Here is a 24,166-nt window from a genome sequence, read left to right on the forward strand (position 1 = left end):
GATATATATCTTTTTTTGAACGTTAATTTCTCAAAATCCACTGGAGCACATATATTGAGACCTAGCAAAGGCACATCGTGCTACCAGTCCCTACAATTTTGCCAAGTTTCGTGCAAATCCATTCAGCCGTTCGGGCTAAAAGTGAGGCCAACCGCCCTATGGAAAACTCAATGTTAAAAACACGTTTTGGGACCCCCCTTTTTTCTCGGCCCCCCCTTGACGAACCCCCCCAAATTTTCAAGGGCTGCTCAGAAACAAAATGTGCCATTTTCCTGAAAATTTCAGCCAATTCCGTCCACAAACGCCAAAGTTATTAGACATAGAATTTTCAAAAATCCCATAGAGAAAAAATCCTAACTATATATACCTACTGGCGACCGCCAGTAGGTAATATATATATACATACACACACACATACATATACATATATATATCGTTTTAAAGTACACGCTGTGCATGAGCAGAATACCATCACATATAGTCAGGTAAGGCAAAAAGGCAATGGCTGATGCCTTGCTGTATTCTGTGGTGGGCGGAAGCAAAATGATAATGACACCTCAGCAGACCAATGAAGAAAGAAGGCTTACTGAATATTTTTATGAAGAACAAAAGGTATTGGTTAACACTAGGGGTGGGCCCAATTTGCGTAACTGCGTTACGCAAATCTCCGCAAAACGGTAAAAAATCTCCCCGAACACGCAGAAATTCCACGAACGCGCGGAATTGCTTGTTCACGATGCTTTTTCCCTGTTCTCAATCGTTTTTTGCATGCGTGTGGGAAAATATCTTGCGAACACGCAATTTCAGAACACGAACAAGCAAAAAATTTCGCAAAGTAACGGAACGCAGAATTTTGGGTAATTTTGCATTCTCCGCAGAACGCGAAATTACCCAAATTCCACAAATTCCGCGAGCGGAACGGAATTTACCACCCAGGCCTAGTTAACACCAGTTCTATTCATTAATAAAGTCAATAGGTCTTTCATTTTGCCAGTGATGTTTGGGGGGCAAGGTGAGTGGTTGCCTGGGCAGAAGCACACAAAGGAGAGAGCGACATGGAGCACGGGGTGGACGAGGGTGCTTTCTGAGGGGGGACACGTGATAGAGGAAGCAACATAGATTGCAGCTAGTGGGGGAAGCACATGCGGGAGAGACCAACATGAAGCATGGGGGGCGGGAGAAATTTGAAGGGGAAAAGCACACAAGGGAGCGAGCAGCAACGGGATAGACCCACATAGAGCATGGGGACGTGGCCTGTGGGTGGGGTGTGGCAGAAGTATATGATCTAGACAAGACCAGCTAGGATCGCATGGTGGGGGAAGCAACTGAAGGAGAGAGCAAAACAGAGAGGGTGGCAGGAGGCTATCGGGAGGGAAAACCACATAGCGATGGCGAAGGGTGCAACATGGAGTGCAGGGGGGCAAGGGGGTTTGCAGGGATAGAAGCAAATGAGGAAAAGAGCAACACGTAGCGTGGGGGCAGGCGGTATGGTGGAGGAAAAGCACAAGAGAGAGATAGCTGGAAAATATATACGCTCTCATGGAGTGCTTGACCGTCAAGAAATAACAAGTATTGGCAATGCCAATAGGTCTGCTTTAAAGGACTGTTACGTGGTAACGTGAGGCATAACATGAGAATGGATGTATATTTGAGTTGAAGCAAAGAATTGCAGAATAATATTGGTATAGGTTAAATGGTCTGGTGACAGTTGTAGTGTATAGCCAGACCTACAAATCCAGGCAGGTTAATGACTGCCCTCCTACAATTTGTGCTGCTGCCAGAGAAAAACATCATATATTATCCAGTCATCTAAGTCACTTTAAAACCTTTCAATGTCATGAGTGTGCCCTTGAAAGTTTGGACCAAGGCAAGTGGAAAAATAAAGTGATCAAAGCTGAGTCAAGAACAAGCACTTTTTTGTGGAAGTACACAACTTCTGTCCAATCAAAACCTGCACTCCTGCCTCCCAACATATGGGTGGAGGCAAAGCCCCTCTCTGTGATTCTCACATAATTGTCTGTCAAGTTAGACCATAAGGAGTTCTCCAAAGGTGAGCAGTGGAAGGATGCAAGTCAGCCAAAGAAAAGGATGGCAAAGAAGCTACCCTCAAACGGTGGGGGCAACATGCAAAATGGACAAGATGGGACAAAGAAATCAACTAAGAAGCAAGTAAAAAAGAATTACGATAAAGCCAAACAACGGTAAGCAAAGGTTGGGCTGTAAGCCCACTGTAAGTTCACAATGGGTCTTTTGCCAGCAGACAGCTTGTACTGTCTGGTAGGCGTGACCTAAAAAGTTGGTTTCCCATTAAAATGTTTAGGTAGTAGAACCACCCTGTACTTTTACAATAAAATGTGTAAATAAATAGTAAAAGGCATGCTTACTCAGGAGCGTAAAGCACAGAAATGCTAGATTTTGTCAATAAAAAGCTAGAGAAGAGTTCCTCATATCTTTAATTTGACCATCAATAGAACATTACCTTTTGAGACTAGAATAGGTCTTTTTACTGATGTAACAGTTTGTAACAAAGGATAAAGGCTTATGAAGAGTCAGCATTGTAAATGATGAAGCACCCCTGGGCGTTTCTAGAGAAAAGCACATTTAAAGGAACGTGCTCTGAAGAATTGTCTCCACAAAACAGCTTCATCTGAGATTTTTAAATGCGCACAATGTTGAATCTATCCCAGTGAATGACTGTCACATCAAAAAAATTGCCAACATTCTGGGGTTTTTCAGGATCGCAAATTGCTTTAATCTTTTTTTGTCTGGATACCTTTCATACTCCAGCCGTTTAGACTCTCTTTTGTCTCTCCATCGCGCTTCCTATAGTCTGGCTGTTCCTCCTCTCCTCCCTCTATTTCTTTTTCACTAATGCCACCTACTCCTGCCTATATCCTAGTACCTACAACCCAGAATGTCTGATCCTGTGCACACCCTAGTACCTCTACACTTTCTCCCTCCAGCCTAGTTTCTCTATCTTTAGACTATATCCTTGTTTATCTTCCCCAATTAACGCTGTACCCCTAACTCAATTTATACACGGATACCTATAGCTCCACCTATGTATCTGGAGCTCTAAGCCTACATAATATCGTTGTATATCCATCCTTACCTATACCATAGTACCTCAAACCCATTTATACCTATACACTTTTAGTACCACTCCTTCCTATATTCTAGCACCCTCACCCGTACATATAGCCAAATACCATCACCACAAACTACACTCTTCCTGTACCCAGATACTTCTATCCCTATTTTATACCAAAGCCCCATTTACCTCTGTCTATACCAAAATAATATAGACCGTGCATATAACCTAATACCTTTACCCCATACCTATACTTTACTATCAATATCCCTTCATATACACTAGCAACTCAATTCCTACTAATACCCCTTTGTGTCTACCGCCTACCTATACCCTAGTACTTCTACTGTGCCTATACCCTAGTATCTCTACTCTTCCTGAAATAATGGTATCTGTACCAACCTGAAAAATTCATCTGAAACAAATATGTGATACAACTCTTATACATACAGAAATATGTGCAGTATGCACCTCTTTACTTGTGTAACTCCTGATTTTGCCCTTGCAAATTCACAACAAAAGGAAGATTGCACACCTCCTAAACACCTTACCCCAGGGAATCAATATTTGTTAGGTAAGTTAAATACCCCTGAGTTTTGCCAAATTAGAATCAGGACTAAAGCTGTCAATAACCCAATAATAAAAGATTCACAGGGGGACTGAAGATTTTCAGTAGAAGGTCAAAGAACTTTCAGTGTTCTCTCATTCACCACTCACACTCCTCCAACTTATGAATAAGAATGCACCTTCACATTAGCAAAATATGCGTAGCTCAACTGCACAGTGTCACCAGATAATAAGGCCCTACTTATTAGTGGGCCAGTAAATGGATTGATCTTCCCCCACCACCAGAGTCACCGATAACGAGGGTTACTGTTAAATCCGAGGGTGGGGAAAATTCAGACAATCATGAGTTGGATCCTGAGGATACATTCAGAAATTTGGAATTACTGGAGGAATTGATAATTCTGAGTCCAAATACCCTAGTAATTCCTCATTTTGAGTCAGACTTTCACCCAGCCATATTGACAGCTTTCAGCAGCCAAAATCTCTCGTGAAAGTTAAAAGATCAGCAGTGTTCACGTGGATCTTATAGTTCCGTTCCGATGGAGCTCGACACTGCTGTTAACGGCCTTTGAGAAATATGAGGTCTCTCATAATATGGCCGAGAAGATTAAACCACTCGGCGACCCACACACTCACATGGACACGCTCACCTGACATCAATGGGGACCCTGCACCCTCTGGGTTGGATTACCTAGAGGTTCACTCCACTCCCTTACTCCCCCTGGAGTGCCCATTTGCCTACATCCCCGATGCTTGTAGTATACGACTGCCACTCACATTTCCGCATTTCCAATTAGCTGCATATGGTAGCGCCAGCCAGAGAGTTTCAAACGTTACTGTTTTGTTTATTTTGTTATGCATACATTGGCTACTCCTCTACAAGACAGGGTGCACTATGTTACTCTGGGTTAGCATCCTATTTTTTCCCTATGCCCCACTAAACCCTCCATATGATTGTGTGATTTGCTACCAGAATATTGTCAGTGTAAGCATGATGAGATGAATATGTCTGGCCACTTTATGAACCTGTCTATTTTTGTATCCTGTACAACTTGTGGGGATTTTTGATTAACCCCTTGCATGCTCGTGATGGCCGGGAGCCGTCACGCGTCACAGTGGGCGTGTGCGCAGGACAGCCCCCGGCCGTCCGAATCCCACCCACTTATTCAAATCCCTGCACAGCGCGAAAATTTGCGCCTCATGCAAGTGGTTAAATGGCAAGAAAAAAATTGTAAAATTGTGCACGGATATTTGCCATCATATTTGTGCAAGTGTACGTTTCTTTCTTTTCTCCTCCATGCAGAAAACATTTTGTCTCATAGGGAAAGCTTATTCCCCTATTATACATGTTTTGGGAGTTTGCCTTTTATATTTCGACCCAGGATATGGGCATACTCCTGCCCTTCACAAGAGAAAATATCAGGTCATTTTTTTAATAAGAGTTTAGAAAATATTATTTGAGAAAATTTCAACACTTCACAGTCCATTTTCCCCTAACTATGCCTTGTGTCCCTCTTTACCATTTCCTGATTCAGAATGCTCAGGAAGTGGCGGACAATTTGAAGTGTAAAATTACAATAGTAAGGTTGAACATTTCCGAAAGGACAGTGATAGAAGCTGGGAAAGGCAGCCAGGACAGTGTGAGCAGGGCAGCGTGTGGGGGTGCCATGACAGCCAATATGGGAGGGCAAGCCACCCATCCTTCTTCCCAGAGTCATTTGAAGAAGTTGCAACTTGGAACAGGACAGACCTCTGAGTAGGATATAAATTCTGACACTACCTTGCTTGTTCACCTAGGAGAATATGATACAATCATTCAAAATAATGCTAGGGCACAAAAGAGCTTTTATGGGAAATCTATTGAATATTTGAATGCCCATTTCCCATCAGACACTGTTTTTTGTCACGTCCTAATGCCATATCACTAGCCTAGCATGTAATACTGAATTCCTATAGGAACTCTTACAGAAATGTTATAGGGCTCACCTATTGCAAATCTGATAAAGACATATCCTGCTCTTCATCTGGGGATTTAAAAGTCTGTGTAAGAAACTCACGGAAGTCCGCTAGGATGGCGGTGGGAAATTACACCGGCTCCTGACAACTGGAAGCCCCAAACAAATTATCGGTGACTAAGGAAACACAAACTAATTTGCAGAAGAACTGTAATTGTACAATGCTCAAAGAGAGATGCACCATTTTTCACATATCTAAATAGAGGCGGTGTACACGGTTGAGCGCTCGTTGCCAGCCATGACATCTCTTCCTACAGCACACAAAAAAGCTTGAGGCTCATATAAAACGAAACATAAAATTACAATAAAGTGTTATTTTTCTTCCACTCACCAGCCATTTGCTGGATGCCGCTGAAGGCACCCAGGTTACTGGATGAAGTTGCTTGCTGCAGAAGCTGAAAGGAAACAGATAGGGAGAAGGAAGTGTCAATAGCAGGGCCCATTAATCACTAAATTACACTTCTGGCTTTTTTGCCTCTTCTGCACATTCATATCATGTTGATGGGCTCAACATCCCCAGAGGACAAGCTGTAAATCCCTATTAATGTCTAATCTCTATTAGGAAACACACACACGTGCACACACACACACACACACACACATTGGGGGAACTCAATAACATTGCTGCCTTAAAAAAATTAATCAATTTCCGCTTTTTAACAGCCAGGTGTTAAATCTATTTAAAGCAACATAGCGTGACTAATTGTAGCCCTCTGTAGCCGCATAGTTACTATAACTCATCTCTGTCAATCAGGAACCGCGCATGCCTTGAAAGCTACTCCGTTACAGACTGGAATAGAGACATTTTTTAAATGGAAAGCTTTCTTCCTAGTAGATCTGGAGGCATAGTTGAGAGCAGTAGCCTTGGACAGTCTCCATTCAACCCCACTCAAGAAAGATCTCCCCATCAGAGGTTCTGGTGCAAGTGTGCTGTCTTCACCCAACCCCATTCAAGACCACCACCCCATCACAAGTTCTGGTGCATGTGCGGTGTCTTTACCCAACTCCACTCGAGACCACCACCCCCATAAGAGGTTCTGGCACACAAGTGGTGTGGCAGCACCACAGATTGAAAAACAAACTTCTAGCTCTAATACTTCCAGATTGGATGGGGCCACACAGTCAAAAGTGGGTCAGAGTGACCCACTACCCTTTTTTCTCCTGATGGTTGTGCCATAGGCAACTGCCTTTCCCGGCATTATCGATGAATCTGATTTAGCACAATCAATAAAGGGTGAGTATTAAAGTATTTTAATGTATGTCACAGGGGTATTGCGCGTTAAAAGCTTTAAAATCAATAGGCAAACCTGCTAGAATGCACTTTAGAACAAAACTTGTATTACTTTATCTTTTGAACGTGAGAGCCCATCTCAAATCTACGCGCCTTCGAGATCACTTTAAAAAACAGCCCATAAATCATAAAAAATTCTCTAGGGGCAGCAGTAGGGAGCATCTCCTTAAGCCACATTCCACCATCTCTGTTCACAGTTAGCGCATGATGATTGACATGCAAATACGTGAAATGTTGGTTTTTCCATGCATTTTCTTTTATTGGGCTGGATATTTTTGAAGAGGCTTTTTATTAGTAACTTAAATATGGAAATAAACGTCACTACTAATCAATAAATGTAAGGCTTATCTTGTTTATAAGGATCATAACTAGGCCTGGGCGGTAAATTCCGTTCCGCTCGCGGAATTTGGGTAATTTCGCGTTCCGCGGAGAACTCTGAATTGAAAAAAATTCTGCGATCCACGGCTTGTGTAAGATCGGTGTTATTTGTGCTTGTGTAAGGCAGTGTGAATAGTAAAGACAGGTGGTGACTAATGCATGGTCACTGATAATGATGTCATCACTTTATCACTGTTAGCGCACTTTCCTGAGAAGGACTGAACCAATGATCGCTTTCAGAATAGCCATGACAATAATATTTTCATAATTTAGATAAATGGTATATGCATTTATGCAACACTAATATCCTGAAGGCCTGTCATGACTGACATACGTGGGATAATGCTGACCACGCCACACCTGCAAAGGCCTACTTAAAACTTTCAGAGCATTTACTGACCTTCCACTAATGTGATCACATATTATATCACCCTAGTAAGTGTTTACCACTCACAGTTTTACGGGAAAGCCCTCGCCGACATCCAACTCTTAGGATGAAGCAATCATTGCTGTGCCAATGAATTTGCACTACATAAACTACTGTCAGAGCTTGAGCATCCATATGCTTTATTATTTCTCCCCATTTGAAATGTATTTGTTACACCATGAGAATCCGGCATTCATTGGCTGATGCATTCAATCACTTTTTATTTTATTTCGAGCAGTCAAATATCCATATTTTCGTTACACAGAGACAAGGATTACTGCTAATCTCATGTACTGGGGATATCTTTCTAAATGATAAGAAATATGATAGAGAAGAGCAACCAAGATCGTCATTGCAGCCAAAATACACCTTTCAGTGTCCATTAAATGGTACATTAGAATCAGTTTTACCAACTATATTTTTAAAGATATGTTACACAATGCACAGTCAGTGGTATGATTTTTGATAATATTCACAGCTTTCAATTGCATGCTGCTGTCAGAGGTAATTGTATTCTTAATTTACAATATTATTTCAGAATCTAAAGATGTTATTGAGCTAGGAAAGAAAACCAGGCAGCGTCTCCTGTTTTGAAACCTAAAATGCTAGTAACAAACAAAATATGATTGTTATCAGAAATGGGAACTTTAGGATTTGATCCTCCTTGCTTAAGCGCCTGCAGCCAATGCCACCGAAGGTCGGAGTCTAGAATACCAAGGGGTAAACATCACTTACAACGAAACTTTTACAACGCACTACCATTACAACGCGGTCATTACAACGCAAACCATTACAACGCATTGCGCTGGGGGGCGCTCTAGGATAGGGAATAGGTTTATCCAATACCCTTCCCTAGTGTCCACGGGGACTGGAGTTGGAATAGTAAATTAAACTATTCACTATCCAGCACCCAAAAGCGATATGCGTTGTAATGGTATGCGATGTAAAAACCACGTTGTAAAGGCAGGCGTTGTAATAGCCTGCGTTGTCATACATCCATACCAAGGCTGTGTAGGTTTGATTCTACCTCATGCCTCTTTAATCCACCACCGGACACTGCCGGCCCCTCTTTACCCTACTCTTGTAAGTTTCTGCTTTCTCCCTTTGTCACAGGTTTTCAGCCTCTCTCTTCCCCTTTGTTTTTTTACCCTCTCTTGCTCGGCATCAAAATCTAATGAGGAAAAATATAGGCTGGTCATCACAAATGAGTGTCGATGGGAAACATCTGCAACTACTGGCTCAAATTAAGCACCGATGCCTTTGGACGAATTTGGGGAAGAAATACCTTAACTGCCCAATAACATTAGTCTACATCACAAAAAATGCATTCTGTTGTCATATACTAAATATATAAAAGTCATGTGTGTAGCTATAATGAAACCCACCTAAATTGTTTACCACGAAGCACATAGTGCACACATATAATAGTGTAGGTGTATGGTGAAGAAATCTGGCTGGGAGTTAGAAAATTGCCTCTTGCTCTGAGTTAAGGAGAAAGCCTCAAAATCAATTAATCTCGGGCTACCACTGAAAGTTTCAGATGGTTCGGTTACCCTATAGAGGTTAAGCACTGAGCAGAGGGAACATTAGCAATAAGGGACCAGTAACACACACGATGTGCTTTGGAAAAGACACACACTATTTTTCATACCATCTTTAAAAACAAATAAGAAGAATAAATAATTTCAGAGTGTGATTTAGTCAACCCAAATTGAACTATGAATACAAAGGTCCAACTTTAAGTGTAACATGGACTGCAATATGCCACCGTACTAACGGCCAGCCTCTTGTATGTCACGTCTATGATGGCCTTTGTTTGCTTGACCCCTGTTTAGGTTTTGTGACCTATCAATGCGCGCAAGCGCATTGAGGGAGCGAGAATTCAAGTGCTGAAAACAATCGTGAAACCAAGGGTTTCGTTGTGCGGTTTTCTTTAAGTTCACGTGAATCACGTGAGCAAACAAGCACGCGCATTCACGGCCGCACAGCACATCAAAGGGCTTTGCCCAGCGTGCGCTCTGCGGCTTCTCCTCCCCTAACACGCTGGCATTCACGGCCGCACAGCACATCAAAGGGCTTCGCCCAGCGTGCGCTCTGCGGCTTCTCCTCCCCTAACACGCTATCTCAGCTCTCCTGCCCCCATCCGGCTTCCCTCCGGCCACTCTCTAATTACCAACAGCCACCCAATCGCCCTACTACAGCAAGAAGGATGCACTGCATTCTACGAGACCTACTGGCAACGCCAGTGCTTGTTTTTTAGAAGGCACTTATGCAATTGTCGTCTCTGCCACCTTCCAAAAAATTAGGAGTGAGGAAACCTCTGATAACGGTGTTGGGAACAAGATCTCCGAATTTTGCATGCTGGAAGATGTCTTATATCATCCATAGTTTTTGTGGAGAGATATGTCGCTTCTCTGTCTTGACCAGCCCAAAATATTTGCCGATTACCCTTCTATGGGACAGGAACCTCAGCTGCATTTCAATTGGTCACTTTCGTAATCCTCTGGAACTGAACAACAAAGGACATTTGGCATCAGAGCTGCTGCGTGACACAAGACCGGAAGTGCTATGACGTGCGAACAAAATAATCTTAAAGTTTCTAACTGGGCATCCAGTTAAAGTACTCAGCAAGCTGGGTTTCCTGCATGCTTTGTACAATCTCTCATACATCATTCCTGCAAGAGGCTGCACAGCTGACAAAACAGGGATTGGTGTTTACGAGTTTCTTATTATTAGGAGAGCTCTGACTATAGAAAGTAAGAGTCATAGCACACACTCGGATTGGCTAGATGGTCTTCAACCATTCATGACCAGACCGCTCACTATTGGAAGATGAGAAATGGTGCTTAGTGCTGTTGAATGTGATAAGCCAAGGCCCAACTCCCTGCTTTGCTAAATTCGGTCCTCTCAGTAATACTTACAGCCAAATACTGCGGTGTGAGTCCGCCAAGGCCCGTGAGGTTCCCCCAGGTGGCAGTGTTGAGTTGCTGCATTTGCTGGGCCAGTTGCTGCTGCATGCGCCTCTGCTCTTTATCCTTTTGGGTATCTGCAAACTTCACCACTATTGGCGAAGAGCAGCCCTACGATTGGACAGATCAGAAAATGGGGATAATAAAGCACATTTTGTGTTCATGTTATTACTCACACCTGAACATTCAGCACAGTTATCAAGGAACTAAATTGACCCGTCTGTAATTATTTCACATGCATTTAATCTTTTAAGATATTTTCAAAAATCATTAAATTAAAAAAGACAGAGTTGCTAAAGACGAAGGCATAGTTTCTTCATGCTTTCCAATGAAAACGCCTGGCTCAGCTCAGCTTAGTCTTGAAATACAAACACTGGGATTTTCCCATTGTACTAGAACATGTTCAATCACGATAACTTATAGACCTCAATGGAACGGAATTAATAGAACATACACAGCAACTTACTTGTCAGGCTGGGAAACACCATGATATTTTCTACTCTACTTTCCACCATGATGGTGGTATTTTGTAGCACAGATGGTAAACTAGGTTTCTTTCTCACTCTCTCCAACATATTTCGGGTAAAGGGATTATTATTTTTTACAGAAGAGTTTAGCCAGTCGGGATAGAAGGCACTGCTTTGACTTACCTCTGTGAAGTGTTTGATAGGGACTTTCCAGCAGTGCCTCATTCTACCATTTTACATTTAGTAACAAGAATGTCTCTGGCAAATGGTAATTTCCATTTTTGGAAGTGGCACTGAGTTGCCTGACTCTGGTCTGAATTTGTGCCCAATGAGAAGAGAATGGGGTGATGGAAAGGACTCCTAGAGGGTCTGCAACCGAAAATGTTCATGAGTTAAGATTGCAGTCTTGTATATTTTGGAGCTCTTTGGAATGCTTTCTAAGTAGAGAAGATTGGATGCTCCAGACATTTTAAAGGTAACCATCAGAAAGCAATATTGTACAGGCCTTCAAGAACGGGTCTGAATTGCAAGATGGTATTTTATTGGTGAAGATAATGGAAAACTGAGATTCCAGCTTTGTTTACCATCATTTTCTAAGTTTTACATTGAATGTGTCGATCCACTGACCCTTCATTCAGTGTGCAAGGTGAATCCTAGTTGTTGTATCATCGCCTTTAACCCCTCCCACTCTTATGACGGAACCGCTCCGTCACTCCCCTCGGGTGGGCTGTGCTGGTGACGGAGCAGTTCCGTCATGGCCCGCTCGCCGCGCCTGTGCGGCGCATTCTATTGAGCGGGCAGGGCCATGACGGAACCGCTCCGTCACAAGCACAGCCCGCCCGAGGGGCGTGACGGAGCGGTTCCGTCATAAGCGTCGGAGCGCCGCACGCCCCCCCGCCCCTTAGCGCTGCGGCGGAATAGCCGCCGCAGCGAAGGGGTTAAAGGATGACATTCTTCAGAAAAGTATCTCACAGTTCCATTTTGGTTGCAAGGGAAGCAATGTAGTCTTAATCAAACTGAGAGCTGTTTATGGGCCACCAAACCAAGGCCAATTCAAAAGAGAAGACCAAACCTTCAGAGACTCACCTGTAGGAAACCTAATACGTGAAATCATCTCTCTTCCTATCAACTCCACGTCAAATGTCAACACCCTTCAAACAACTTCAGCAATTTTTTGGAAAGCTATGTGGACAGTCACGCCCCAATTACCATACACTGAAGAAAGCTAAAGACTTCAGTACCCTGGTACCCAAAAACTATGCTGACAAAAACAAACCATTTGTAGATAGGAAAGAAAATGAAAGAAAAACAGAACTCCTGGGGACCTCTTAATATTTAAATCCCTTGGCTCAACATATAAAGCGCTCACCATAACAACCACAAATGCAAAAAGAAAAAGAACAATTAATGGACAGAATGCAGAACAATGTCATAAATTCACCCCAGTACAGAGATCTGGGCCTAAATCCATCGTTGTTTTGCTTACCATGCCATTTCAGTTTGAACCCAGTCATATGCAAATCAGTCTTGACCCATCGCCCAATGGGAAGAGTTCATCCCGAATTGCCAGGCCAGGTCCTCCCTGGACTTGAAACAAGCATCCTAGGACTGGTTTTCGGCTTTCAGCCCTCATTAGCCAGGATAGCTTGACTCCAGTGGCAGGGAGAACATGGGACCCATGTCTGGGCATACGCTCCCACTCGTGGTGACAATTGCAAAAAGGACAATTGATGGATAGAATGCAGAACAATGTCATACATTCACCCCAGTACAGAGATCTGGGCCTAAATCCATCATTTTTTGCTCACCATGCCATTCCATTTTTGACCCAGCCATATGCAAATCAGACTTGACCCCGCGCCCAATGGGAACAGTACAGCCCGAACTGCCAAGCCAGGTCCTCCCTTGCTCACTAACTGTTTGCGTAGCCCCATATGAACCAAAGCAAAGTACTATAGCAACACCATCATTGAAGTCACTAACTGAAGCAGAATGCTGTTCAAGAAAATCAAACACTGTAATGATCCCTTGCCGGACTCAACTATTCCTCACTCCACAGAAAAGTGCCATGTCATCAACCTCTTCTTCTGTTAAAAAAAAATACAGCTAACCAACAGCACATTGATGAAATAAAGCCTGCTCCGGCTCTTCCTTCCTCTCCTTCTATAGAAATCCACAATGGTCAGCCTTGAAAGCCATATCTCTACCAGATCTTGCTGATATCGCTCAGAGCCACTTCTTACGAAGATGATGTCTTACCTTCGTCCTTCATTAAAACTCTGGCTTCAAATCAGCCTGCAGCACAGAAACTGCTTCTTTACACATTTGACAACATATGAAGATAAGCCCTATCAGCAGATATTGCTGGACCTCTCAGCTGTCTTCCATACAGTCGACAATCCAACCCTCATACTTACCCTGGAATCTTTATTGGGATTCACCAGCAATGCTCTTTACTGGCTTTCCTTTAACCTTTCCAACCAACAATAGTTTTTTCTGTTGGGCACATCTAGATCACAAAAGATCCCTATCGCCCGTGGAGTCCCCAAGGACTCCATATTGTCTCCTGTCATCTTCAGCCTTCATATGGAGCCACTTGGCTTTGTACTCATAGACAACAGCATCAAGATTCACTAATATTCAGTTGATAAATCTACTTGAAAGTCTCCTCCGCTTCAGACATCCAATACCTCAAACATTCCTAGCACATCATCCAGATTTGGATGTCCAGCATCTACCTAAAGATTAACCCAACAAAGACAGAACTTCTGTTATTTGCCAAGAATACTAAACAAGATCCAGTATTAACCTTGGCCAATCTCATGAAACTTGACGGTTTCAAACCCTAATGTCCACCGAATGCCAAGTCATTTTAATTCACCCTGGACACCAACCTCACCCTCCAGAAGCACATTGCCAAAAAACAGATGGCCTGGTACAAGCTCTCTTGTCTAAAGAATGTCACAGCATTTCTTCAAGAACGAAACTTCAGAGCTGGAAGATGGTATCTAGTTGGTGGTAATGCCCTACTTCATAGCCTCCGAGATGCCACAATGGCACCCCTTGGGGGCATTCTACATGCTGCAACATGTGTCATCCTGAACCTGAAGAAATATGCTCACATCACCCCCTCATTAAGATACTCCATTGGCTCACCTTGCCAGCCTGCACCATCTACAAAACCTGCTGCGTCATTTAAAAAGCTATCACGACTGACACCCCCTGATAATATTGCAGACAAACTCACCATCTCTAGTTGATCTCAGCACACCCACAAACAGAAGACCAACATAGGGCAGACTAAGAAGAGCAAAAAAAAAAGCAGACCCTTCACATCCATGCAACCAGGATCTGGACCAACGTCCCTGTATTAATTAGGACTCAACACTGCTCCTAATTAGGAAATATCAGAACCTCTTAAAGAACACTACATAACAAGGCATTATTCATCCTCATCTCAGCTCAATCTCGTCTTACTTGCTGATTTTAAGCTTGTCTTTGACCATAAACAGCGCTTCGCTGCCTTCTGACTAAGTTCACACTATAGAAATACTGTATACATATTTGCATAAATGAGTGTGTAATCCAATAAATTGCTTGGTATAAAAGCCAAGAGCTATTAATTCACAACAGAATCTCAATTTATTTTTTATAACTCACTAGCAATAAACAGCATGAAATAACTGTGTCTCATTTAAAAGCAAAGTATCATTGGAATTACGACAGCAGTGTGCACAGAGTACACTACTTTACTGGAGTGGACACAAATCATCAGAATTTTGCTAACAGAAGACTCTCCAGTTTTACCAGCCACCAAAGGGATTTATATTGATTCCATGTAATTCTCTAGTCTACTTTGAATGTTGTTACTCCACAAGGGGCTACCATAGAGTCACAGCACCTGCTGCAGTCTGAATGAAGGGAAAAAGACTTGCCCTTTGAGGTACAACATGGACATGCATGCTGTAAATCCTAGTACTGATGTTATCAGGTGGCCCATCAGGTAGATGGAATGCTAAGTGATGCAAGCAAGATGCATATGTAGTAGTTCCAGCTAGGACACCCACGCTTTGGAGTTTTGACTCCTGTCTAGGCTATCCTTTTGGGGCTTGTAAATAGGTTTGATTAGGTTGAGTGATAAAAAGATTATTCAGGTGTCAAGAGAAGATCCAATTTGTAAAGGGTATCTAAATAGTTCCCATTAGATCACAACCAAGTCTCATATGGTAATAATGGTCGCAGCTTGAAGTGGCATTAAGGGCAAACAATGGACTGGAACAAGGCCATCGTGTTTGCTAAAGGGAAGACTTATGCAAGCATTCCACCCCCCCCATGTTTTATGCATAAATAGTTACCATCATTATTATTGTTGAAGGTGCTGTGGAGTAGGTCTGTGAGCAGGTTGGTACTGCAAATTGATAGTCTGCGTTGCCGTGCAAATGAGAAGTATTTAAAGAATGTATCACCTAGGCAAAACCTGTATCCTGCTTGTAAAAATATTTTGTTTGTGGTTTTAGCCAATAAGACTCAAAATACATCAACCTGAAAATTAATCTTGCGGTCCTCAACTTTGCAGAGAAGTATCTTTGCAGAATCCTAGCCTCTCAAAGTTTGAGTATGCACCATTTTCTAAAAGAAACTGTGCGTATAACTCTTTTTAAAGTGCATAGTAGAGGGGCGTGGCCAAGATGGCGGGCAGAGAGGACGCTCTCTCTGTGTGCTCTCGTAACTCCGGAGCCCTTGCGCTGTTTTGTGTCGCTGATCTCCCCCGGATCGAGCGCCGCACGACACCTAACACTCCCAAGCACCCAGCGGCACTGCCCGAAGCCTCGAATAAGCCCTGCAGACCCGGCGTCGCGGCGTCGGAGGAGCCCCGGGGCGGGTGGCGACGAAGGAGCCGGCGGAGATCCGGCAGGCCTGCGACCGATGCTTGCCGGAGCTCCCGCGACCAGCCTCGGCCTCGCAGCGGAGACAAGAGGGGAGGCGGCACGCCTGGCTCGAACCATCCGTGTGGCCTAGATGCGGAGGCGCTGACCGGACCGAGCAGCGCACAGGCCTAAGTGGGACCGGCGAGACACTGCTACGCCGGACCGGGGATCGGACGCACCGGACATGTGTCTGCACGCCATCCCCCGGTCCCGTTCAAGAGGCCCACTTGGAGGGAGAAGTCGAGTGTGCACCGAGGTGCGCCTACAGGCACCCTGCTGGACAGTGACGCAGCGACGGGCCTCCGCCTTGATCCGGCGCCCGGCCCTCTTCGCGAGGCCTGCGGCGCGGAGTCATCACGCGAACCCGCGGCCTCAACCGGAAGTAGGCCTTGGCCTGCGCACCCTCCACCTGCGGAGCCACAACGCAGCTATCGGGGCGGGAGGACCCCCGGAGGCCCCCTCACGGACAAGGGAAGCTCCTGACCCCTGCACTACAGGAGGCGGGGAACGAGGCGGCCGGCGAAGATCGGGAGGTGGACTGGACTGTGGCACCTCTCGCCCCTGCACTGAGGGATCAGGGCCCGGGGCCCGCAGTGGTCCGCCTGAGGTACGGACCGGACTGATCTATTGCCGGCATCTTCGGAACTCTGCTACTGTTCCTCGACGCAGTGGAGACGAGCTTCGGCTGGGGGCGGACCGCTATTGCCTCTCTTGCACCAGCGATCTCGCTGTGCTGGAGGCCTGTGGGTCGGAGAGGAACAAGGAAGCGACGCCCGTGAGCGCCGTGGTGCTCGGACTCTGCGGGATGCCCCGGCCTCCGGCGCAGCCACAACGAGTAGACCTTGACGAGTGTCGCCCCACCTACCACGCCTCCTCACAACCACGATGTCTGGCAACAGAGGGGGTAAGAAAGGCGACCGCACCCTGCCAGAAATGCTGGGCAGGGGGGCCCCGAGCCCCTCGAACAGCTCTCGCGGCGCGGAGGGAGGAGAACCCCCAGTGACCAGATCCTTCCTGGAGTCGCTGTTCAGCTCCCTCAGGGAGGACTTTCAGACGCTGAAGCAAGAAGTGGCCAGGGAGGTCCGTGAGGTTAGGAGAGAGGTCGACTCGCTGGGGGAGAGAGTGTCCACTGTGGAGGAGGCCGGCCACTCACGGGATGAGGAGATCTCACACCTGCAGCAGGAAGTCTTGCGGCTCAGAGATCAGCAGATCGACCTCCAGGCCCACGCTGAGGATCTGGAGAACAGGTCCAGACGCAATAACATTCGGGTCCGAGGAGTCCCATCAAAAGAGGAAGGTGAGGACATAGCCGCCTACCTGGGGGATCTGCTTTGTGAAATACTAAGCGAACCTGGAGACTTTCCCATCAGAATTGATAGGGCGCACAGAGTGGGCCCGCCGCGACGGGCCTCGGCGCCACCCCCGGATATCTTGGCCTTCCTCCCGAACTTCCCTTTGAAGGAGCGGATTCTCCGGGAGGCACGGCGGGAGCAATCCTTGCGTTTCCGGGGTCACCCGGTGGCCCTGTTTCAGGACTTGTCGACGGTCACGTTGCAGAAGTGTAAGGCGTTCAAAATAGCCACGGATTTCCTTAGGGAGTATGACACACAGTACTCATGGGGCCACCCCTTCCGACTCATTTTCCGTTGGAACAGGACTTTGCATCAGCTTCGATCCCTACAGGACGCTTGCGGAGTGCTGGTGCTGGGAATCACCGCGACGGACGAAGACGCTCCCACGCCGTGGCGTCGGCGCAGCACCAGAGATGGCTGGCAGACGCTCCAGGGACGGCGATCCCCACCACCGCCCACGAGACCCGACTCGCCCACTGTTCGGGCGGAAATGGACGATGCAATCAGTGCGGTGACCAGGCACACGTCGTCGTCTGGGGACATAGTCTTGACGGCCTAAGCACACTCCGGGGGGAGATCGTCATGGCCTCTTCATCATTGCAGGTGCGAGGGTTCCGGGGGGGCGGGGGGCGGCGGGAGGGTGTGGGTTGTGGCTAGACGTCCACCTACATAACTTTCCACAGACTTGTCCGTCGAGGACTGGACTGGGACAATGGTGTTCTTTGAACAGTTGGGACTGGGGGAAGGGGAAGGGAGGACTGGGTGGGGGTGTTTTGGGGTGGGAGGGCCGCAAAGTGGGGTAAGGGGCGGGTTGGAGTTGGGCTGTTGGGGGATAGTTCTAGGGGATGGGGAGGGAGGGATCCGGGAACCGTGCTGTTCTGTTGTTGCATTTGCTTCCACCTCGCACCACCATTTCACACAGTTGACACTGGAGACGGCCCCCCGGGGCCGCGACAGGCTAGTTAAGCATTGCCCTTACACTTGTCACTGATGGCTCTTAAGATAGTTACCCTTAATGTGAAAGGGCTAAATAACCCAGTCAAGCGGAAGGCAGTGCTGTCCCTCCTTGAAAACACTCAGGCTGACATTTGTCTCTTGCAGGAGACACATCTCCTTGCCAAAGACTGCCACAGGCTGCGATCACCGAAATTCCCAGTACAATTCTTTTCCTCCGGAGCTACCAAAACGGCAGGGGGTGCAATCTTAGTGTCTAGGCCGTTTAAGGGGGAGGTCTTGCATAAAGTGGCAGAACAGAAAGGGAGGCTCCTAGTTTACAGGGTCAAGATGGGAGGTCTGGTGTTTACTATTGGCTCGATATATAGCCCAAATGACCACCAAGAGCGGTTCCTACACTCGGCCCTAGAGGATGTTGCGACCACCCCAGATAGGCACATCATTATTGGGGGGGACTTGAACGTGGTCTTTGACTCATCCTTAGATAGATCGGCGCAGCTGCACCCGCAAACGGGGGAGATCTCGCAGCTGAGCAAATCTCGCTTGGGAGATCTCGACTTGCATGATCTGTGGCGGCGCCTCCATCCTACTACCCGAGACTACTCCTACTATTCACACACACACAAGTCATACGCGAGATTAGATCATCTCCTGGTGACGGGACCGCTTTACGAACTGGCGACGGCCTCTGAAATGGGGGTTCTTACGCTGTCGGACCAGGCCCCGGTAACGGGCACTTTCCAGCTACCACCGGTGTCTTCCTCACGGGGAGTATGGCGCCTCAGAGATGCCCTACTGCATAAGCAATCTGTAGTACAACGTATACGAGACTCGATTAGCGAATATCGGCGGCACAATGATAATGGTGACACCACCCGAGCGACGCAGTGGGCCGCCGTGAAGGCAGTGCTTCGCGGTGAGTTTATCGCCATTTCCTCGGTGGAGAATAGGGAACGACAACAAAAGAGAGATGAACTTACGGGCAAGGTGAGAGAGCTGGAACAGGTGCATCAGAGGACCGGAGCCCCTAGAGTCTGGAGGCAACTTAAGGCAGCCCGGAAACTCCTATCTGCCCTAGACATAGATAGAGCGGAATATGCAGCGTTGCGCTTGAAACACGCGTACTACACCAGATTGCGGACGGTTTCCGCCGCTACTACGCCGACTTATATGCAGGCGAGCCCTCCTTGGCGCAAGCCGAGGCTGATTACCTAGACTCGGTCGATCTCCCCGCCCTTACCCCGGACCAGGCTGAACACTTGGAACGGGACATTCGGATCGAGGAGGTGATCGCGGCTATCTCCCGTCTCAAGCTTGGGAAGACCCCGGGACCCGATGGTTACACCCCGCTTTACTATAAAACGTTCTGCCCAGAACTGGCGCCGCTGCTGACGCGACTTTACAACTCATTTTCTGAACCCGGGGCTATCCCTCCGGACCTACTCCAAGCAACAGTGTCGGTTATCCCCAAGCCGGGGAAGGACCGGACTCAATGCGGCTCCTACCGGCCGATATCACTTCTGAATGTGGACCTCAAGCTGTACACCGGGATTCTGGAGGCGCGCCTAGCACCTCACCTGCCGGGGCTGGTAGATCCGGACCAGGCGGGGTTCGTCCACGGTAGACAAACGGTAGACAACACCAAAAGAGTGGTCCATATCCTGGAAAAGGCCTCCCGTATTCCTGGGGAACGAATGCTTCTTTCGGTTGACGCGGAGAAGGCGTTCGACCGGGTACATTGGCCATACTTGGAGAGGGTGCTATGCAAACTAGGCATGGGTGAGAAATTTCGCACTTTGATATTCAATTGTTACAGGTTTCCGTCCGCAGTGGTGCGAGTGAATGGTTGCAGCTTCCAAAAATTCGCGATAGAGCGGGGCACCAGACAAGGGTGCCCGTTGTCACCGCTGCTCTTCGCTCTATATATGGAGCCTTTTGCCCAGAGGATTCGACAGAATCCTGACGCGTCGGGCGTTCGGATGGGGAGGTATGTTCACACCGTTAGCCTATACGCGGATGACGTGATCTTGACACTTGATGACCCGAGAAGGGCGCTCCCTGCTTGCATCGCTGAGCTAGCAGCCTTCGCCGCAGTGGCGGGTTTTAAAATGAATATGGGGAAATCGGCAGCCCTCGACATCTCGCTGACGACCGCCACGAGACTCGAGTTACAGGGCCTCTTTCCCATGCGCTGGTCTAAGGACCTGGTGCCCTACTTGGGCATATTACTGGCACCCTCGCTACCTGCCATGGTGACAGCCAATTACGCAGCCTTGGGCAGCAAAATTAAGGAAGAATTGGCCCGCTGGAGCAAAGGAACATTGTCGCTGCTGGGCAGAATAGCAGCGGTGAAGATGACTCTCTTACCACAGGTGCTGTATCTATTTAGGGCCCTACCACTTCAACCCCCGAAGGGGTGGATTGGACAAGCTCAGGCGGACATCGCACGCTTTGTTTGGCAGGGCCGCAAACCCAGACTCAAGAGAGCCTTGTCCACGCTAGCGCCTAAGTCCGGGGGACTTGGCATACCGGATCTCCACAAGTACTTCCAGGCGGCGCAACTGCGGTATTTCGTGGAGTGGAGCAAGTGGGAATCTGATAAGCACTGGCTGTTCCAGGACCAGGCAGTGGAGGGCAGGGCCCTGCAGGAGATACCCTTCCTGCGTAGAGCTCACCGTCCCCCCAACCTCTACGCGTCTTTTATCACGCGAGTCCCGCTCCGAGTTTGGGACGCAGTGAATGCTAGGCATGAGCTCACTACCTTCCCGTCGCCGTTTACGCCCTTGGTCGAGAACCCAGATTTCCATCCTGGGATGGAGCCCGGAGCCTTCGCGCTCTGGCGGACGGCTAGATGCTGTGCGTTGTTTCACATGTACGGCCAAGATGGCGCCATAGCATTCCAGGATTTCAGACGGGAATATCGCATGCCCGAGACAGAACGGATGCGGTATCTGCAGGTGCGTCACTGGGCGCTTCAGCCACAGGTGCGTGACCTAGCCGACCGGAAGCTCACACCCTATGAGATGTGGCTGGCGACGCGCTCCTCGGACTCCAAACTCATCTCAGATCTATATAAGCTCTTGCAACCTCCCCCTTTCCACATTCACAACCCGGGGCGGGAGCGCTGGGAACGGGAGCTGGGAAGGGCGCTTAGCCACGCGGACTGGGAACACATTTCCTATCGGGCACGCCACTCTGCATACCACACCGGACTCACAGAAACGTTCACCAAGATATCCTACTATACCCCTGAGAGATTACATGAAATGAATCGTAACACTGTAAACACCTGTTGGCGAGAATGTGGTCAGATTGGCACACTTACGCACGTCTTGTGGGATTGCCCTTTGTTGAGCCCCTATTGGAAGGAGATCTTAGATGAGATAGACCAGTGCTTCGACATTGAATTACCCCGCTTCCCAGCCTATGTCTTGCTAGGATTGCCCAATGGCCTGATGTATCCTCTGAGATCCAGAAAAGGTAGACAGATCGCGATCGCCCTGGGCTCGGCGATCCAGAATATACTCATCTACTGGCGCACTACCACGCTCCCCACCATGGTTGGCTGGTTACATAGGTTGTGGCACGTTCTGGGAATGGAGAAGTTGTCCCTCATGGTGGCGGGGGAGGTGGATAAGTTTGAGGAGTTGTGGCAGCCTTTCCATACTTTACTACAGTCAGAATTCAAAGAAATTGCCTGTCCCCGATATCTTAGACTACTGCGACTGACGTCCCCGGCTAACCTGTCCACCTAGTATGCCCGGGAGGCATGCTTGACGAGGGGGGTGGGCACATTGCAGAAGCGATGGAGGTTTGGGACATTCGCACGGCACGGGGGGACGAGGGATTTGGGGGGGAATGGGGGGGGGAGTTGGGGAAGGGGTTGTTGGTTATTGGAATTGTCGTCACCTCATACACACCTGGCACCATGCCCTGAAGGATGTTGTACTTGCAGTATATGGCACGTTGATGGCACTCCTGTGGCGGAACCTTTGCACTACCTCTTTTGAGACAACTGTATTCATGTGTTTGTATTGTTTTTGATAATGCAATAAAATACTTTAAACATAAAGTGCATAGTATTACTAAACAGTGGTAAAAGAGGAGAAGGGAGGTCAAAATCAAAAGGTGTGGGTTTACCCAGAAAGAGACTAAAATAGTAATTAATTGCAAAAACATGCCTTTCCTGTTTCTAAGATTGCATTCCTATTGCCTGCTTACCACTCCTGTTAACCATTCAGACCAAATTAGGCTTCTCTAAGGAAAATAAACCAACTTCCACGTAATTGGGTAATGTTAGCGTGTGAAATTCACATAATTTGCTTTTGTGTAATAACAAGAAATGTCACAAAATATCAGCAAATTTGTGTGAAATGGAAATCTGCCATTTTGCACTATATTTAACGCAAAATGCAACTGCGCCAATTTTCTCAATTATCTGTTGCTTCCATGTGTTTGCTCTACATTTTTACCACAAGTGGTGGTATATCATGGTCAATTATACCACAGAAGGTGCTTAACCACTTCGACGCTAATGACAAAGCCAGCTCGTCATGGGCGTTACCTGCCCTGCGCTCATGACGAGCTGGCTTTGTCACAAACAAGCCATTTACTACTTTTTCAGCGCACAGCAGGTAAACGCGGTAGCGCTGAAGCAGTTAAGTGGTGTAAAGGTGTAATTTAAAATAAGAGGTAGTGCAAAATTCCTGAAATTAAGCTAATTATGCCAGAATCATTTAAATTTCACCCCGGTGTAGACTGTGAAATTTCTCAGAATGCAAAACTCACATTTGCTGCTATATTTTAGCAAGAAATGCATCCTGGAATACATTTTGCATGAAAGGACACATTTTATGATACAATAATAGTATAAAGACACAAGCCCCGCAAACAGTAGTTTCTCAGATTTTTGTTGTTCACGTTGTTCCAGTGAGCTAGCTCTAAATTTTTGCCTCAAATTATTGTTACATTACATATTGAAATAGTGTAATTTCAACAAATTTCGCATAAACGAATCTGCCAAAATTATATAAAATGATGACAGTGTGACAGTAATAGCCCCTGGTATTTACAGGTCTTCGGAACAGCTGATGTGATTTATGAAGTGCTGATCATCAAAGGGCATCTGAAAAATCTTGGCTAAATGACACCATTGCCAAGAAATTCTATGGCCTCCATAAAAATGATTTTCTTTGCTCTCCTTAAGGACACGTGTGCAGGACTGGACTGGGAACCACCACCGGCCCTGGCAAATTGCTATGCGGCCCCCCTCCCCACTCGGGAGGGGCGCGGGGGGTTGGAGGTGCCGCCAAACTCTTTGCCGGGGCCGGTTTTCGGCCGATTTTGGTACAGGGCCGTTATGCTGCAAAAACGGCCCTGTAACAAAAACGGCCCCCATGGGCCCAAAACTGGCCCCCACCCGTGCGGCCCACCGGGGGATTGCCCGGTGCCCGCTATGGCCAGTACGGCCCTGCACGTGTGAAAACATTTTCTGTTATCAGATCCTCCCTCCATTGTTTTTTTTTTTCATTTTTCCAGATTTTATGTAATGCGAACTTGACCCAAAGGGATTGGTCCGAGTGCTTTACATGAGCACCAGTTGCTTACACAAGGCCAAAGATTAAGTGTTTTGGCCAGAATCACAGAAGTGTCATTGCCGAGACTCAAACCCGGTTCCCCAGATTTGAGATCGACCGCCCTAGCCATTAGGCTATATCCTCTCCTCCA

The 24,166-nt window shown here is 47.0% G+C and overlaps 1 protein-coding gene across 24 annotated transcripts in view; it reads right to left on the minus strand.

The window, feature by feature from the left end:
- CELF2 (CUGBP Elav-like family member 2) overlaps positions 1-24,166 on the minus strand; it is a 1,322,506-nt gene that overhangs the window by 171,587 nt on the left and 1,126,753 nt on the right. For all 24 annotated transcript variants that reach the window (XM_078676914.1, XM_078676806.1, XM_078676874.1 and 21 more), the window contains 2 exons: positions 10,691-10,849; positions 6,005-6,068 (listed from right to left, as the gene is read on the minus strand). In XM_078676914.1, the coding sequence (XP_078533040.1) occupies positions 6,005-6,068; positions 10,691-10,849 (223 nt within the window). The remainder of the gene's footprint in view (positions 1-6,004; positions 6,069-10,690; positions 10,850-24,166) is intronic.

This window comes from Lissotriton helveticus, chromosome 1_1, assembly GCF_964261635.1.
Source record: "Lissotriton helveticus chromosome 1_1, aLisHel1.1, whole genome shotgun sequence".
In the NCBI taxonomy this organism is placed as follows: Eukaryota; Metazoa; Chordata; class Amphibia; order Caudata; family Salamandridae; genus Lissotriton; species Lissotriton helveticus.